Genomic DNA, 18,199 nt, shown 5'->3' on the forward strand with positions numbered 1-18,199 from the left:
TTTATAAAATTGTAAAATATTATTCTGGTGCTGGGCAGAAACTAGACTGCAGGTTCCAAGGCTGATTAATCAGTTTATATATTCCACATTAATGTTGAGTTATTTAAAAAAAATATATAATCCGAACAAATCACACACATTACATATTGGACTTTAACATAACATGTAAAAGATGTAAAGATATTTACTAGTGGATATCCAGTACCTTCTCAGGGGAGGTTCAGTTTCATTGTCAGTATGTTAACATGACTAAATCAAATTACTGTGTTAGTTTGACTAAGACTGGGCTTTTAAAAGACATGTTGTCTACATGTTACTCTGACTGAAACTGTACTAAATTGAATTTCTCAAAGTGGGACTAAAATGCCCAGACAATGCAGTTGGGAGTTGAATAACTACTGTACTGCATACAGGATGTTGAATCAGACTCAAACTGGCACACAGACACAGAAATGAAGAGAAAACCAGAGAAAACCAAGGTGAAATCCAGACTGATGCATTCTTGGACTGACACGGAGACAAATGTAATATACAAGTCAATATTTCAAAGTTAATGTTTTGCAGACAGACATGGAATGGCACTCAACATGCTAACAGTTAGACTAAAGTTGTTTTGGCCTCTATCACGATATGTCTAACAAGCTGAAAGGGGGAATATTGCCTCCTAGTGTAGAGGCAGTAGACGCCTGCCTGAAGTGAATGAGGTATTTAATGCAGAATGACACCCCATAGTGAATGTTGACCACGTACGAATAAGCACCAATATGAAACAGTTTCAACTTCCCTGTGCACTGACACTTATTTAATAGCTGCGGTAAGTGACTAATGATCAGCATCAGCCAAGAGCAGCATGGTCATCAGCCGAAGCCGAACCACAGCTTGAGCAAAATCCCTGACACTCTGCTTGCCTTCATCGCACTCATCTTTTCATATGGACATTGAAGACATCTAGTGAGGCCTTTGGGGATAATCACAGCTAGTGCTGTGGTTCAGAGGTATACCACTGCACAAAGACACAGCCCTGAGTCTAAAAACCTCACATATTGCACAGTGGCTCTTTACGTGCCCCTCTCTGCTGAGTATTCTTTAAGCAGTATGTATTTCCATATGAAAGCTTTGTTCTGTTCAGTGTAGTAATGAAAAATAATGCCCTACATGATGAGCGGAGGCTGAAATCCCCTGACAGAAAGCCTCCAGCTTACCTATAATAATAAGCAGCCTGGCTTTTAAAGCTCAGTCTGTTTGTGTACCTGCCGATGGATGAAGACAACAGAGCCCAGGAGACGCCAGGTTCCTCCCTGCCGGTCAACATGAAGCATACGCAGGATCTGTAGGAAGCGAATCCCTCTGGAAAATAACCAGAGTGATCTTACATTACACTCAGACCAAATGCAAGTAGATACGTACTGTGTTCCTGAATGGAGCCAAGACACCACACCATCAAACCCATACGTCATTGTTTACTATCCTTTTTTTCAAAACCATTTACTGCACTAATTGTTTCCACTCTCCGGGGAAAAATTTGCTCGAGCTTGGCTGCACAGTTTCCTCCTTCCTCAGCCTCAATAGTGTTGGTGAGGTCATCCAGGTTTGATGGGTATTATAGTCCAGCTTACAGAAAACCAACTGTCAAGCCGTAGTTTTTGGTAGGTAGTTTTGGTAAACGTGTGTGTCTTTCAGGGGGAAATTCATCCAGTTCATGGAGCTGGTGTTATTCCTGTTGGACAAGTGTCATCCTTAAACTGAACAGAAGGGTCTTACCTTACAGCAGAGGTGGCAAACACCTGTCCTTTAGAACCCACTGACAAGACAACTACTGAGGCAACGACTACAATCAGATCTGTGCAGACGGAGAGAGCGAGATGTGAAGTGTAAATACACATAAGCAGCACATGATTAATGAACAGCAAGAAAGTGCAGCAATTATAAAGTAGAGGTCAAGTCTTTGATTAAGATTGATTATCATTGGTTTTCATACATCAGCTGAGGTGAGAAGGGTTACTTCCTATGTATGGAGGAATATTCATGGATGATTATTGAAGTATTCATCTGGGGGCTCCACATTAAATTTGAGATATCTCATGCAGGGTTGAAGCTCAGGGTATGTATCATATGTCACATGGTGGTGGGGGGGGCGTGAGTTCCCACCTATAATAGATATCGGCTTCCTGGCAAAGCGCAGTCGCCCCCAGATGCCAACATATTTACTGCGGCAGCCTGCTGACCAGAGGCGGACAAAATATTCCACACCGAAGAACACCACGAGGATGATTTCCTGGCAGAGAAACCAGGACACAAACATGACAGGCAAATAAATGACACGAACAGGAGGGACAATTAAAAAAAATATCCTAAAATAAAGTAAAAATAAATAATGTTGCTGGAAATTCAATGAGAGAACACCTGACCAGCTGCTCAGGCTTCAGCATTAAAATCTATATTGTTGAATTATAGATGCAGTTGTTGCCCACCTGTTCTGCAGCCTCTCGCACAAATCTGATCATGCCACTGAAATTCATTATGGATTACGAGAGCTGCCATTTGTTACTGTTTAATTAGTGTCTCATTACTGATTTAGCTACTGCATGGACCTGCAAGATCAGGAGTGACAATGTATTCTGGAAAATAGGATTATATTTGTATGTATTTTTAACAAAGTTACTAAACCACAAAGCTGTGTGAACATTTTCTTTAAACCAGACAACACTTTGTCCTTTGCACATTTAAAATGGTTGTCACTACAAGTGGAGACTGTGCTAAAAGATGCAATTTTTGGTAGAAAAATAATAATATGTCTAAACATTTTTAGGAACACATTAAGTATAGTGAGAAATGATCCAGAGTGCACTCAGGAGACAATGGTTCAGGATGAAAGCCATAATCTTTACACACAAACAGTTTGTGTGTGTCAAAGCTTCGGCAAAAGTCCAGAAACACAAGCAAATCATTCTGGATCAAGGCTAACTGAATAATCTAATGTGAAACTAGTGAAGATTATGGCAGATTATGTGTAAAGCAGGGAGAGGAAATGAATCAGAAAGCAGGTGTGGTAACACAATTATTAAACTGGATTTTTTTTACAATACACGTGTCACTGTATAATGAAGAATTCACTTGAATATAATCCATACATTAAGCAGGCAAGCAAAAGTAAGACGTTCAGGATTTAGTTACCCCTGAGCCCTTATATTGCTGATAACAGCCACTCATTGATTTAATTTATGTGGCAATAAGAGAAATGAGCCACAACAGCATGTGTGTCCAACATGGAGCTCAGACAAATACAACTTCACAGTTCAATGTTTCCATGTGTGCTTCACTCAGCTGCTCCTTCAGTGTAGATTGATTTAAACAAAATCAGGCACCACATACGATGAGCTAGTGTGGACATGTGATGCAATCACTTCCACGTGTCTCTTAATAATTGACAAGCATATGCAAACGAGGTATTCTGAAAGCAAATCAATCGCATTTCAAAGAGTTTTAATGATTGCATAACGTGTTTGCTGTGGATGATAGGAGTAACAAACTAACAGGGAACAGAGGAGGTTTCTCTGTGCAGCACAGCAAGAGATGTTTTCTGCTGGGAATTGCTGGAGGTGTTTTCTTCATTAGAGACCAGGATGCACACATCAGTGAATAGCCCACATTATGAAATGTGGGAAAAAAAAAAAAGGATTAATAATATGTTGAATTGTGCTCTGAAAGCGAGAGTGAAATGTGTTTCATTTCTAAATTTATCCACTGAGGATTTCTTCTTCAAGGCTGAAAAGAAAAGTGTCTTTTGAAAAAGGAGAAATGGGATGAGAGCAAAGACGGGTAGAGAACAGGTGTTTGTGGCTGCAGGTTGTCCATCTGTCTGTCCCAACCTTATCACGGCGCTGTCTCATGAGAGTTTCTTTTCATAAAAGAACCAAATTAAGAATTTCTTGGTAAAAAGACAGAGATCCCACCACGAGGGGATGGCAGTAAAAGTGACTGTTCACACCTGGTGTTCAAATGTGATTTTAAAACAGTCTGTGTACAGATGTGTCATATGTTTATGTTATATAACATAACATATCTGCTATATATCTGTATATATTTATTTTATTTTATTTTTCCACATCTTCTACATTTTTTTATTATTACTTTATACTCTGTATAGACTTTAATTTGAGGTCTACTTTTATACTTTTATATTTATATTTATACTTAAGTGTGTTTCTGTCTCCTACAACTGACTCGTAGAACCCGAACAAGATTTCCAATGTGCCTGGACTGTCTGTTTAAGCACAAATGGCAAATAAACTTGAACTTGAACTTATGAGTCTGTGTATCAAGCAAGCGACAGAATAGAGATAGGTTGAAAAGAGCTGCCTTATATTCACACTGATGTAACATGAAATAAGTTTCATGTTTAAATCATGTTTACTGGTGTGTTAATAATGAGGCGTCGTTCCACAGAAGTCCTGAGGGCTACCGTAATGACAATTATATGGACGCAAAGCTCTATTTCTCTGCTTTACCGTATCCATGCGTCCGTCTTCTACCACTTTATCCTCCACATGAGGGTCGCACCCTGGACAGGTCGCCAAGTCCATAGTTTTTGAATTTTCTAGATATCACAAAAGGTCTAACAGAGTACGCATACAAAATCCTGTCAGCGACAACATGTGTATTTGTTGAATTGCATTTTGTCTTTCAAGTTATTACATTGCCTATTCAAATAAATATCATAAAGTGTGCTACACAAATGAAGACGGCAACTCACCCAGTCAAGATCCTGCACTCTGGTGGACGCTAAAGGTTCAAAAACCTGCATCTGCATCCGTGCCACATCCGTGCCAGCGGAGAGAGTTTTCTCTGCCGCGGGATTAATAGAGAATATACTCCGCACACTCGCCTTCTTCCCAGACACATGGACATGCTTGTGTTCTTGAACAAAAACTATGCTGCTTTGCTGGTCAATATTGGACATTACAGTCATGTTTTTGGAGCCTAAAATGAAGAAGTACAGTGTAGAATATTTTCCACCCTCTGCATTGCTGCTGTTTGACACGTGGGCCTCGACAACAAACTCAAAGAGACGCGTTGTTCCCATCCCTAATGCGTGCATCACTTCTGATGCCATGATGTACACGACGCGACGGATACACATTCAGTGGAATTCCAGGGGAAGACATTTTGAAATCCTATCTGAGCGACCGATCAGAATCCGATCAGAATCACATTTGAAACCACCTACGTATCACATGTGATTCCAATCAGCTTTGTGTTTTTTAGTTGTCCATAAATCTAAAATCTAGATACAGTAGATAAAACCTGGATATGCCTTAGAGTGTTGAGAATTTCTCACTTAACATCATGCAGGCTTTTAAGTCATATTAATGCAATTCATTGTTAATTCTACATTATTATATAGTGATGTTTTTTTTAAAGATATTTTGAGTTCAGGTCAAATTAAAAATGATCTGTCAACTTAAACTTTTAAGATTGAAAAATACAAGTTTAAAAAAGCATTGACTTACTTACCAATGCAAATGACATTGTTGAAAAGGAGTGTTGAAGATGGCAACAGAAAGACTATTATTAGGATAAATGGGCCTATCAAGAATTTTATTACGTAGAAACACAGCACTGCTAAAGCACTGTTTGCTCACTGCTCTCTTTTGCTGTGGTTGCTAGTTAATTGGTAGTATATCATGATGCTGATTGAATTCTCTTATAATTAAATTATAAGATAAATGTCATCCAGCCTGTGCCGAACCTCTTCCTCTTCCTTATATATCAATTTCTACACCCCACCACCTCTCCCTTATTGTAGGAACCACAAGGGGGACAATAAAACGCAGATATCTCAATCAGTCATTGCTCCCGCGATGAGTCTCATTTTCCCGCGTTCCTCTCCACAGCAGATTCAACTTAACCCAAACATAAATCTGGATTTGACCCTTGGTTCCTCCCTTCATGCTCAGCCATCATTCCATGCAACCATTAACTCTCAGACCTCGTCACCCCTCCATCTTCAACACTCGTTCATCCTTCCTTTCCAATAATGCCATTTGCATCGGTAAGTAAGTCGATGCGTCTTGTTACTGAAAGCACAAATAAAACAAGTTAACGTTGCCCGCATGTCTTTGCAGAATGAAATGGAATGTAGCAAGGTATTCTTTGATAAATAAACAAATACCATAATGGCTCAAAGTCATTTTGACCCATGGGCAAACAAATGCGTTTGAGAATGTGAATCTTCTGGGCAAACTGCCAGGCATTAAGCCAAACGCACAACACTGTCAGCCAGTGCTGCATCTCCATGTGTAGAACAGAAAGACTGGTCACTCTTAACCTTGAATGTGCAGGAGGAAAGAAACAAAAACAAAAAAAGGGGATACTTCTGTGGTCGGAGTGGAGAGAATCGGAAACAGAGGCAGGGTCACAGCAAATCTCTGAACCAGAGAGTGTACAAAATATTCCCTTTGGGAAGGATTGAAAAGATGAATGATTTAGTCGGTTTAATTTGCCTGGCAAATATTAATTATTCATTATCTGTGCGGGAGAATAAGAAGATTAAATAGCTCCAGAATGTGAACTTGAGGCAGAAACATTTTTACCATTAAATGTGCCATAAATTTGATTATAATGTGCTATTGTTTTTGGCTTTTGGTCACAAAGTACACATTTTTCCTTTTTAATGAAAAGTCTATTCACACAGGAGGAGCCTGAGTCTCTGTGAACCAAGTAACCTGGTCGAATTAGAGATTGTGACGCACTGGCTCATGAAATGCCATGACCATTTCATCCCATTATCCTCATGCCAAGGTGATCTTGTCGCATAAGGCGCGCTCTCGTCCTCAAAGAATATCTGCAAGTCCCTTTCATCCTTTCATGAGGTTTTCTTTTGTCTGAGCTTGAGTGACTCTCCCATCACTCACACAGATACGTACAGCAGCTGCTGTCCTGGGGGTTAACCTTATCCCTTGTACTATTGATTTCAGAGGAGGTGCCTTTGCACTCTGAGACCAGTGGGACACCCTGAAATTGTTTACAGGAGAAAAAGCCGTGTAGCTCCAAATCATGTGTCCCTAAATTGTTTTTGGGAGGCCGCTGTTAGGTCAATCAATCCATGAAATGACTTTTGAAACGAGAACTGAGATTTTAGATTTGTTGTTTTAGCAACATTAGCCTCACAAATTGTTGCTTGTCGCAGCAACAACAACCCTCAAAGCAGCAAAAACTGTGACAGCTTAAATTATGATGAATATATGTTTACTTGCAGATTAATTATGCAGTTTTACAAACAAGGTTATCGACATGTGTTCACATATGAGGCATTTCTGTCTGTCAGCTGCATGACTTATTAAGCATCATTATTTTTACTGCAATTATTTAAAGGACTTGTTTGACATGAAACCTTTTTTAGCTTTAGATTTTTATTACAACACTCAACTACAGCGGCTTTGTGTTATTCAGAGTTCAATTGCGATCTCAAACTTCCTGTTATGCAACCTCTGACAGAGATAGGCAATATTAGCTTTGAGCTCTTTAAGACCCCTCCTGATTACGCGACCTCCAGACGCTTGCCAAGCTGCAGCACACTGTGACTGCAAGCACCACCTCATCATACTTCTGAAAACAAACCACATAATCAAATGTAGGCAAAACAACACATATGTTTGGAAAAGGCCCTCCTCAAATTTCTCATGTCTCATGTCTCTGCTGTATATTTGTGGCCTTGTCAAGAATTTTGTTTGAGAGCATTCAGAGACCTGGGTTTTTTTGTCTCACATGATTATTTTTGCATATGTCCTTAAGACCAAACTCTAATGTTGTAGCATCCTATATAAACTAGTGCTGTCAGTTTAACGCGTTTTTAACGGCGTTAACGCAAACCCATTTTAAGGGTGTCAATTTTTTGATCGGAAGATTAACGTTCTTTTTAGCCTAGCAAACTTTGTAGTTTTTTTTTTCACATTCTGTTGCAAAAACTAGTAACGTGAGAAAAACTACAACACCACACCGGATCTAGCTAGACCAGAAACAAAACAACAGGTACGCAACACACACTTGTTTGGGCTTGCGAGCCGCCCAGAGCGCGGCAGGCTAACGTTATGTTTTGAGTGGAATGGCGAGCGCTGTGCGCTTCTCCGTCTCCAAGCGGGCTCTCCGTATCCAACGCAGCCTGGATTATTTCTTGACGCACTCCCCACATTCAAGTAATGACGTATGCAGTTAGGGATGCACGATATATCGGCATTAATATTGTTATCGGCCGATGTTCGGCATTTTTTAACATATCGGCATCGGTCCAATGAGTAACTGCGCCGATTTTAACAACCGATGTTTATACCCGTCTAATTGCAGTTTGTGTATGTGTGTCGGGAAGGGGAGGCCATGCGGCATTTGTTTGGGCATATGACAGCGTCAGTGACGCAAGTGCAGCACAAGATGTGTGTGTGTGTGTGTGTGTGTGTTGAGGAGAGAGAAAGTCAGCGGTGTGGGCGATTTTTCAGGGTGTCATAGAAGATACGCGAAAAGCATTATGCAACACTTGCAAAGTCGAGGTAATGCGAGGAGGGTTCCGCGTCAAGTCATTCAGTACCACAAATTTGATCATGTCATTTGAAAAACCGTCACCCTGAAGTACACAAACAACGGCAGGAAGCTAACGCTAGTAACATTAGCGGCAGACAAAAAGAAAGCAGCGCAGCTGGGACTCGACCAAAGGAAGACATTGGCCAGGGCAATAACGATCAAGGTAATGGAAATGATTGTTCTTGACGACCAGCCGAGGGTTCCGACGGTTGATAGCGCATATTGAACCCCGCAACAACCTGCCAAGTCGGCGCTACTTTTCCGATGTTTTGCAATTTAATAAATATCTGGTTGCCATGAATACTGGCAAGTATGATAAAGTATTTTAACATGTTTTATTATGGCAGCTCTTAGTAGAGCTTGTCAGGTATTGTTTCTCATATCTGTTGTGTAGTTTTATTGTGAAGGGAAGTGGCGCGGTTGTTGTTGCCGGGAGGAAGGGTTGTTGACTTTATTTACGTACCCAGTATAGACGCCCTTATCTTGGTTACAGTAACTTTGACTTTACAGAGTTTAGTGAGTTGAGGGAGTTAAACTGTACTTTAATTTAGTTACACACTTGCTACAAGTGGTAAAGGTTTCTAAAAACCTTTACTTGTAGTTGGTTACTTGTGTCTTATGTGACCTTGTTATTTGGAGGTAAAACATGTTTTGAAAATAAAGGAAGACATTAAAAAATTCAGCTTGCATGATTTTCATTCTGTACAAACTTTTATCATCTCAGAAACTTTTTTTTTAAAAAACATATATCGATATCGGTAGATATCGGTTATCGGCGATAGCAGCAATATTAATATCGGATATCGGTATCGGCGGAAATAGTCATATCGGTGCATCCCTAGTTACCAAGCTAACCCTAACCCCCGAACCGTAGGAAGGAGACCACCGAAGACCGCCTAGCTCCTTTAGCTCGGATTAGCTTGTTACGGCAACAACACATTAAACCACGGGACTGCAGGGTGATACACAGCCTCTCTTATTATTGTGCGCCTCTCACAATAAGAGGAATAACTCAAAATATGCAGGGTGACAGAGATGTTGTCTCAATAAGAAAAAAACTTTTCTATGTTGATAAGAGCATTAAAATGAGAAAAAAATAAAGGGACAAAAAAGAAATCAAGGGACATTTACAATAGATAAAAATGTGCGATTAATTGCGATTAATCACAAGTTAACTATGACATGAATGCGATTAATCACGATTAAATATTTGAATCGTTTGACAGCACTAACATAAATATAAATATATTCCTCTTGTTTCACCTGCTCCTGATAAAAGGTCACTACAGGGGAATATTTCTACATTCCACAGCACATGCCCTTCCTGATGCAAGTCTCTCTCCATTTATCCAGGCTTGGAAATGTGAAAACGTGCGCACCTGCAGTTGCTGAATTCATATCTAAATATGTCTTTATACCATAATATATATGTACTGTATATGTCAATGGCAAAAATAAGATTAAATCAAGTGCATAACAAATAAAGGTCAAAAGAAAATCACAGAAAGAAAGAAGATAGCAGAAGGAGAAAAGGCTACAAGCTGTATTTACAATGTAAACGGTGCCGTCACAGGAAATGTTGCGTTTTCTTCCTCATGAGATTTAGATTATTTCTAATCTTAACCATTTTTGACACATAATTCATGAACCATTGGGTCATTTACATTAAGGGTACTGAAGCTCTGCTGCGTCACAAGCATCCACTTGTGATGGGATTTACCCCAATAGGTACTAAAGGTCTAGCCAAACTCTAAGAATGTAAATAAATCCACACCAAGTTTTAATGTAAAGAATTGCCTTGAGAATTCACATTAAACAGCTATTGACAGCTGGAAGACCCAAAAGGTGTTAGTTGTGCTCTTTGCTGGAGATTTCAATGAAGATGCAATCAGCTGTGAGAAAGCAGTCAATACAAATGCGCGTCTTAAAAGGACAAAGTTAACTTATTGACCTGTTGGTGGCCGAGTTACCTCACCATACAACTGATTACTATAGGTTTTCAGCACCAAGCCACTCTCAGTCTCCGAGACACTCTGAGTCAGTCTCTGATCAGACCTTTAAAGTGAGCCCAAAGTCTTCTAAGCTTATTTCACAGCAAATCAAGACTTACATCACACTGTCAGGGTTTTTTTTTCTCGCTGCACAAATTATCAGTTACATAATCTCCAAATGCTTGCAGCTTTGACGGGTCACATTCAACCCTTCAACATTCAATCGAAATCTCCAATCTAACAATGAGACAATTAGAGAGGGGGGGGGGAAAAGGTTAATTCCAGGTTTTAGGTTTCACTTTAATCAAATGTTCACACTCACCACCCAGAAAAGTGTAGTGTGAGCCAGGCCTTGGTACTCGTGAATGGTAGAGAGGACACTCAGGATCAGACAAGACAGAACTATAAGAAACCTGTTGAGAAAAAGTAATTGGTCATACTCAAGTCTTTTATGTTTTGTATTTCATTTCTGTTCATTGCTGACTTTAGATTCCCTCCAGCCTGTGTCACCTCCACTGAACTTTATTTAAGAAATGATGTACAAAGAACAGCAGGCAGGAGAGAAAGGGAGGGAGAGGACTGCAGCTAAACCAGTGCTGATTTTGTGAGCAAAATGTGGATAAACTGCAGTCAGAGTGGTGAAACGTTCTCCTGCTTTGGTATGCACTAAAGTGTGTCGTCGTGTGTCGGCTCTTGGAGCTCTGCCTGATGCACTGTGCACATACAAACACATACGCGCTTTACTGAGGACCAAAGCAGGTCAATGTCATTTCAGGTGGTTTGATAACACATTGTTTACATTTAAATTCTGTACAAACACTGAAAAAAAGTGACGTTAACCTGCTTTGGTCCTCCACTAGATGATGATGGTGTGTGTGTGTGTAAAATTGAATCAACTTTTGAAATCATTCCAATTTGATATTGTCACACATTTTCCTGTGGAATGTCAAGAACACTTTATAATTATTAAATTACACATACATAAAGCCTGCCCCACACTAGAGGATAATTGGCCAGATTTCAGTCCAGATTTTAGGCTGATTTGAACAGATTATCTGGCCCAATAATCCTGTAGTGTGAGGGGTTAACAGGATTTAAACGTCGTATTAAACATGTTTGATATTTACGACTGGGGCGTGACTTCATCCACAGTTTTTGTTGCGTTTCTCAGCACAAAACATTGCACACACAACCGCTATCAACTGATGACGCCGACAGTCTGCATCCATGTCTGTTTATATTCTGAAGTCACGTTAAATCGCGCAACTCACCCAAATCCCTGGAATCTCCTCCCTGAAATCATTTGAATAAACACCATGTGTGTGGTCCTGCGTCTTGACTGGATCTAGTCTGTGCTTTCTCACGATTAAAACGTTCAACGTTACAAAGTTTGTTGTGTCTGTGGTTTCCCATGTTCTAAAAATCAAGTCAAATATGAAAATCCTCTAGTGTAAAACAGGTATGTATGAAACATACAGTAAGAGATAAACTGTATGTATATTGGTTTATATGGCTGGTGTACCCATTTAAAACAATATTAGATATTACTTTAACAGCAGTCAGCAATGTTGAATTATGCACACATTTGTTTTTGTCTTTTTGTATTGTGAATTGGGTTGTGATGGTTTGTCATCTCTAAAAGGTGGACTCTTTATAAACAGTTTGGGAACCACTGCTGAAACTAATTTTCCTGAAATAAAAGCATGACTTCATCAGTCAAAAAAACACAAATCTCCTCACTGGTATTGATAACACTCACACATCTCATGTTTATGTCAAAACTGACTACAAAAATCAGTCAACTCTGGCATCTGCTTCAAATCTAAGCTCCCTCACATCTTTCAAACATCACAGTATCTAAGTGAATTTTAGCAAAAACCAAAGGACAATCCTCTGGAGGAATTACGTGAACATTGTGAACTCTAACAAACGTGTGATAAATTTGGCAAATAATAACCGCACACACACACACACACACATGCACACACATGCACACACATGCACACACAGACACACCATTCACAGTATCAACAAACACAAAGTAGCTCTTTAATATTCTCTTAACTCCCACTCAAGGTCATGTTTTTCAACAGCTAGACATCTGTAGCTGCTCAACAGCCGAACATCTTAGACTACATACGATTTATTTTGTTAAGAAAAGACTTGAAGCTGCTTTGACACCTCACTACAAACAGCTGCAACACTCTTAAACACTATAATAGACAAACAGTAGCTTATATTTACAACAAAGGTCCACGTAATGTACAGTAACAGCGTTGTAGCAGATTACCATGATCATGTTTCAGAGCAAGAGATCTCATTTCCTGTAATAGTGATGATGAAAAACCCTTGGTCTGTAATCTCAGCCTGTAATGAGTCATTCTCTAAATCACATCCATAATCTCATGCTTCTTGTTATAATTCATCCGAATGGAAAGCAAAGATAACTGAACCAAATATCATGGCAATCCCAAAGCAAAGAGTCATTAGGGGTGGAAGTAGTTGCTCTTCGACTCGATAGTCTTTAAAACTCTTGTCTTGTGCCTATATGTGCACACTTGATGGAAACTATGTGAGCAAGGAGTTATCGTTTCCATTCTGTGTTTGCACCATGAGGGCTCTTATCATCGCATGCTACAGCTCCAGTTTATTGAAGAATGGCCAGGAATCCAAATACCGCCCTTAAACTAACACACACGCACACACACACAGACACACACAGATGGACTTGAATGTGCACGGCACACGTCAACACAGATAAAGGACAGAGGAAAGATGTGCTCGGGGAGGATGAGCCGGTGTGTAACACACGAACAGGACAAGCACACAACACAACAGACACCAACGACTAATGGTAACAAAATAACAACAAAGGAGAGGTCCTTGTGTAAATAGGTGCAAATCTGTGCAGTGTGATTTATAAAAATCTGATCTTCACATGTGACAGCGGCTGTTTCAAATAGAATCAACACAAATATAAGTAAATGTCAAGCCTTTCCCAACAGACACAGACTCACACAGACCCTTGTGCAGACACACATGAGCACCTCCATATTTTGTGACTGCAGAGACCGTAAAGAAAGCGTGCGCATGCTTTCTGTCGCACACCAGTTTCCAGTCCAGTTAGTGTTGTGCACTTTTGTCTGTGAAAGGACAACGTAGAAGACAATCAGGGACACAAAGAACACAAGGACACACAGCTGGGGGTGAGCTCCTGTGAGAAAATGGAATGTGAGATCAAGTACGCATGTGTGGAACGCTACACTGTGTCAGACACTCATTTTTAGTATGAATGCAACCGGAAATGGGCAGCAGCAATGACAATAAGCACACTTAGTATGCTGAGCATACGCCTCTGCTTAACTTTTATGAGGCTGTCTGACTCGTCATTGGCTCATATTATTACTGCAGATAAAACAGACCCCGTGTCAACATGTGATTGTTGTAGCAACAGATAAAATATGACAGTGGCTCAGTGACATATGCACCACTAAGCTCTAAACAAAAGCTCAAAGCATTTTACATATCTATTATTGATATAGAGATTCACTTGCATTCTGTGGGTTTGCAGGCACAGGATAAGAGTTAGGCGTGATGCAGCGACCATGCGACCACTGCCTGTTACCATCCATCATTATTTATTTTTTGTCGCAGATACAATGTGCTTTGGAGGATGAAAGGACACAAAACAGGGGCTAAAATTGCCCCCTTGTCTGTTAACAGAAGCCTCGTTGAAGGCCTAAGCCAAAGATAAAAGGTGATAAAAGAAAGAAAGAAAAGTGAATGACCTTGTCTGTGGGCTCCATTATGAATCACAAATTCTGTGATTTGTAAAGTAAAGTAAAAATAATTATGTTTGAAGTGAGGCAGTAGAAACGAAAACTGGAAGAGTTTAAGGAAGAAAAGATAAAGGCACTTATTTATTTCAGCCAGTTAAAGAAATGATCCAATCCAAAAAAATCGAATCAAAAATAATTGTTTAAAATGAAAATAATAGCCAAAGGTGGACTCTGCTTGATATTGTTGGACAGATTATTGGATCGGAAAAACAGCATCAGATTGAGGGCTTCTCTAAACCCTCCTGGTTGACTCGTCTATAACCAGCAGGTGGGTCTGATACACACTGTTCCAGAATAAAATACTGCATTTACTGTTGAGCAGCAGGTTGCTGACAGACAACGAGGGAGTGTTTTGCTCAGCCAGCAATAATAAAACAAGGATAAATGGTCTGTCTCTCTAAATAGTTAATCATTAGAGTGTGGAGAAATGCTATAATATATGCATAACACTGAGTATACCATGGTCCTTTACAGGAAAGTTGTTGTTGTCTTTTTATAACAAAAAAAACAAACAGATTTGCACACGCACACACACACACACACGCCTCTGATAAGGCCTTGGGTCACTCTGACGTTATTCCTGTGCTGGGTCAATGATAAGAGTATGTTCTTAACTGCATTGCTCCCTCACACACGTTTGCAAAACAATGAAGTGAAGTGAGCACAAGAACCAGACAAATGCCAAAGATGTCCCTGTCACATGGTGTCTGCACACTCCTGGAGGTATTACAGAACTAAAGGAGCTCTGTTTATGATACACTAACTGTGCAGTGCAAATGACCTGATTAAATTAACTTAACCACATCTTTTGGTTGGATTTCAGTGCAGTGCTTTCTGCCATTAATTACATCATTTCATCATCAATACACATCAGTCCTGCCAACATTAGCTGCCTCCAATTCACGTCACTTGAGACCTGCAACAAAAACAGTCCACAATACACTGTGAACGTCTGATGTGTTCAGTAAGTGCACATAACCAGTGAGTCTGTGAAAACAGTTTTTAAATGATGGACCATTAACATGTTTTGGAGAACTTTGCAATATCCAGCCAAAAGACTCTGTTCAGTTCTATTTACTAGGGATGCACAGTATTATCGGCACAATATCGGCAGATATTGGCTTTAAAAGATCTGCTTATATGACTACAACATAAGGTTAGATAGGCCGCTACCTCCTTGGCTTCTGTGCTCTACGACATTTTTATTTTTCCTCTTTATTTATTTTGCTCAATGAAGAAAATGTAAATCTACATGAGTTGCGACGTGAGTAGGCAAAATATTATGTTAATGCATATACTGTACATCGGTATCGATTAGTACTTCCGATATATCGGTATATCGGATATGGTGAATCCCTACGATTGTCAAGCACCACTATCAGACTTGACTGAGGGAGAGTTTGTGTGTATAAATCAGGAGCACAGGGCTGAGAGGGAGCAAGAAGCAGTTACTGTCAAACTGCTGTAGGCAAAACAAAACACCACTATACTGAGAAACTGTATGCAAAAGTTGTGCACTGCCGTTTCACATTTTTTCAGTAAAGCACTTCCTGTTATAGTCAACTGTATTTTGTAATGGTCTCATGTCGTGGTTCTTGAAACTTTTCATAACAAGTACCACCTGAGAAAATACTGAGCTCTTGAAGTAACACCATTATCTCCTATGTTAAAATAAAGTGGTGCAAATAGGCCGAGCAAAGTCAGCTGTGGGCTTTTCACAGGTATACACTGGTATAGTGATTAAGAGATAACGCGACTCTAATGATTAATATTTTGTTATTTGTTCCATTTGCACTGTGATCAAAATTCCGTAGCTCTGCACCAATCACACCACACCTTGGTGTGCACAGTAGAAACAGTATTTCTGATTTTCCTCCAAGAGGAAAATCGCGTACCACTGCTGGTACACACACCACAGTTTGAGAACCATGGGCCTAGTGTGTTGGAGTTGCACTGTGTTGCCTCTATTTAAATCACTGAGATTCTAACCTGTTCCGACAGCCTGCATTTCCCTGTGTCCCCTTCAACACGGCAGGGTCACAGGGTGGCAGCACCACAGAGAGCTGCTCCTCCACAGCACACATTCACTGCCAAGTTTAGCTGCCTGCTATCAGTGCCAGCGAGTGGGGACAGGCAGCACACATGAAGAGAGTGAGCTGGAGGATCACATCCCACATTCCTAAACCTCTGTAAGAACACAGTGTGGAATTACTGGACTTGGATTTGGATGGTGAAACCAAAATGGTTTAGGAAGAGACGTGTGCTTCTTCTGAAAACTCCCCTCCCACCAGTTCCACAACCTTGAGCATCTCCTGATATCAATAGCAGTCAGATACAGTTGTTTAACATCTTTAAAACTTAGTCCTTAACTTGACCACCTGGCTATAAACATTTCAGAAACATAATGCTCGTAGAGAAGAAATCAATCCCACCACATGACTCAGTTAAAGTGCTGTTGCTGCTTTTTGTTGATTTGATTGTTTACAGTCTGTGCTTAGTTAAGTATGTGATAATTATGGGGTGTGTTTTTTTAAATATTTAATTTTCATATACAAACCCCTCACATCTGTCAGGAGAGAAACAGTCTTAACATTCTCTGCCAGGTTAAATTAGTTCTGTTTTTACTGACTTCCTGCTCTGGAAAATCAATTAAATCATAGATATAATTAGTCATTTTCCTACTCAGATTATATACTGAATTATGTTGTCTATATTATGCTGTGTCTAGACATATAAATAGCCTCATAATATCTCTGGAGGGACACCCAGACACACAGTTGTGTCGTGATTTAAGTGCAGCATGTTTTCTGTAAGTCACAGGATTCGCGGTTAGTTGTCGTGAGAACTTACGGCTCCGCACGCGCAATTAACTCCCTGTTAATGAGGATCTCAATTGCAATGTTATCATTGAATACCCCATGAATCAGAGTGATTATGGAAATGAAAACACTCACACTGTGAAGTGATAGGCGAAGCATTTCCAGCCAGACGGCCTTTCCAGAAAGTTATACACGCGTCCTTGGATGTAGGCGCGGGTCAGGACTGGTCGGACCCCGGTGCTGTACACCGACATCCGTACAGACATCCGAGGATGTGATAAGTAAGGGTGGAGGTTGACAGTGGGCACCTCGGTGCGACTTTTACCGTCCCCTTGCATTTGGTCTCTTTCAGAAAAAGTATCGTTGCCCAGTTGTGTCCTTTCTTTAAAACTGGTCTCCGACAGCTCCAGCTCCGGTGGTCTGTTTCCACGTGCCACACCAGAGGACCTCCGTGTGTTCGCCTGATAGGGGGCGGATTTAGACATTATAAGTTCCTGTTAGCTGCGCTTCTCTCCGTGGACTAACTTTTTCCAGTTCTTTTTGTCGGTCCCTAATTTAACGTTCACCTTCTGTTCCGCGTCTGAGCGCGTCAGGGCGCATCAAACTGTAACATAAAGTGTGTTATTAATGAACTGCACAGCTCTCTGGGTTGCTGGGCGAGTATATGGCGAGTCTCAGTCCTGAATGAGTATCCAGCGCTTCTGTCAGAGCACTTATCAGCATGGAGAGCTGTGGGCGCCAGGCGGTGCGCTATCACTCACCAGCTGACTCAACTCACGCGTTTGACTTTTTATTTTATTTATTTATTTTTATTTTTATTTCTGCTAAACATTTGAAGATGATCTATCTATCTATCTATCTATCTATCTATCTATCTATCTATCTATCTATCCACTGACAACTGAAGACAAAAAAAAAACATCTGTATGCTTCCAGTTCTTTAATTCTAAGTTTAAAAACAAAAATCTAGCGATAT

At 40.2% G+C, this 18,199-nt stretch overlaps 1 protein-coding gene across 1 annotated transcript in view; it reads right to left on the reverse strand.

Moving 5' to 3' along the window:
* kcnq1.1 (potassium voltage-gated channel, KQT-like subfamily, member 1.1) overlaps positions 1–17,843 on the reverse strand; it is a 34,082-nt gene extending 16,239 nt beyond the window's left edge. The window contains exons 1-5 of the mRNA XM_044029608.1: positions 17,359–17,843; positions 10,888–10,978; positions 2,149–2,275; positions 1,762–1,840; positions 1,251–1,347 (exon numbers count right to left, since the gene is read on the reverse strand). Of these exons, the coding sequence (XP_043885543.1) occupies positions 1,251–1,347; positions 1,762–1,840; positions 2,149–2,275; positions 10,888–10,978; positions 17,359–17,708 (744 nt within the window). The 5' untranslated portion in view covers positions 17,709–17,843. The remainder of the gene's footprint in view (positions 1–1,250; positions 1,348–1,761; positions 1,841–2,148; positions 2,276–10,887; positions 10,979–17,358) is intronic.
* Between the last annotated feature and the right edge of the window lie 356 nt (positions 17,844–18,199).

This window comes from Solea senegalensis, linkage group LG7 (assembly GCF_019176455.1).
Source record: "Solea senegalensis isolate Sse05_10M linkage group LG7, IFAPA_SoseM_1, whole genome shotgun sequence".
Lineage (NCBI taxonomy): Eukaryota > Metazoa > Chordata > Actinopteri > Pleuronectiformes > Soleidae > Solea > Solea senegalensis.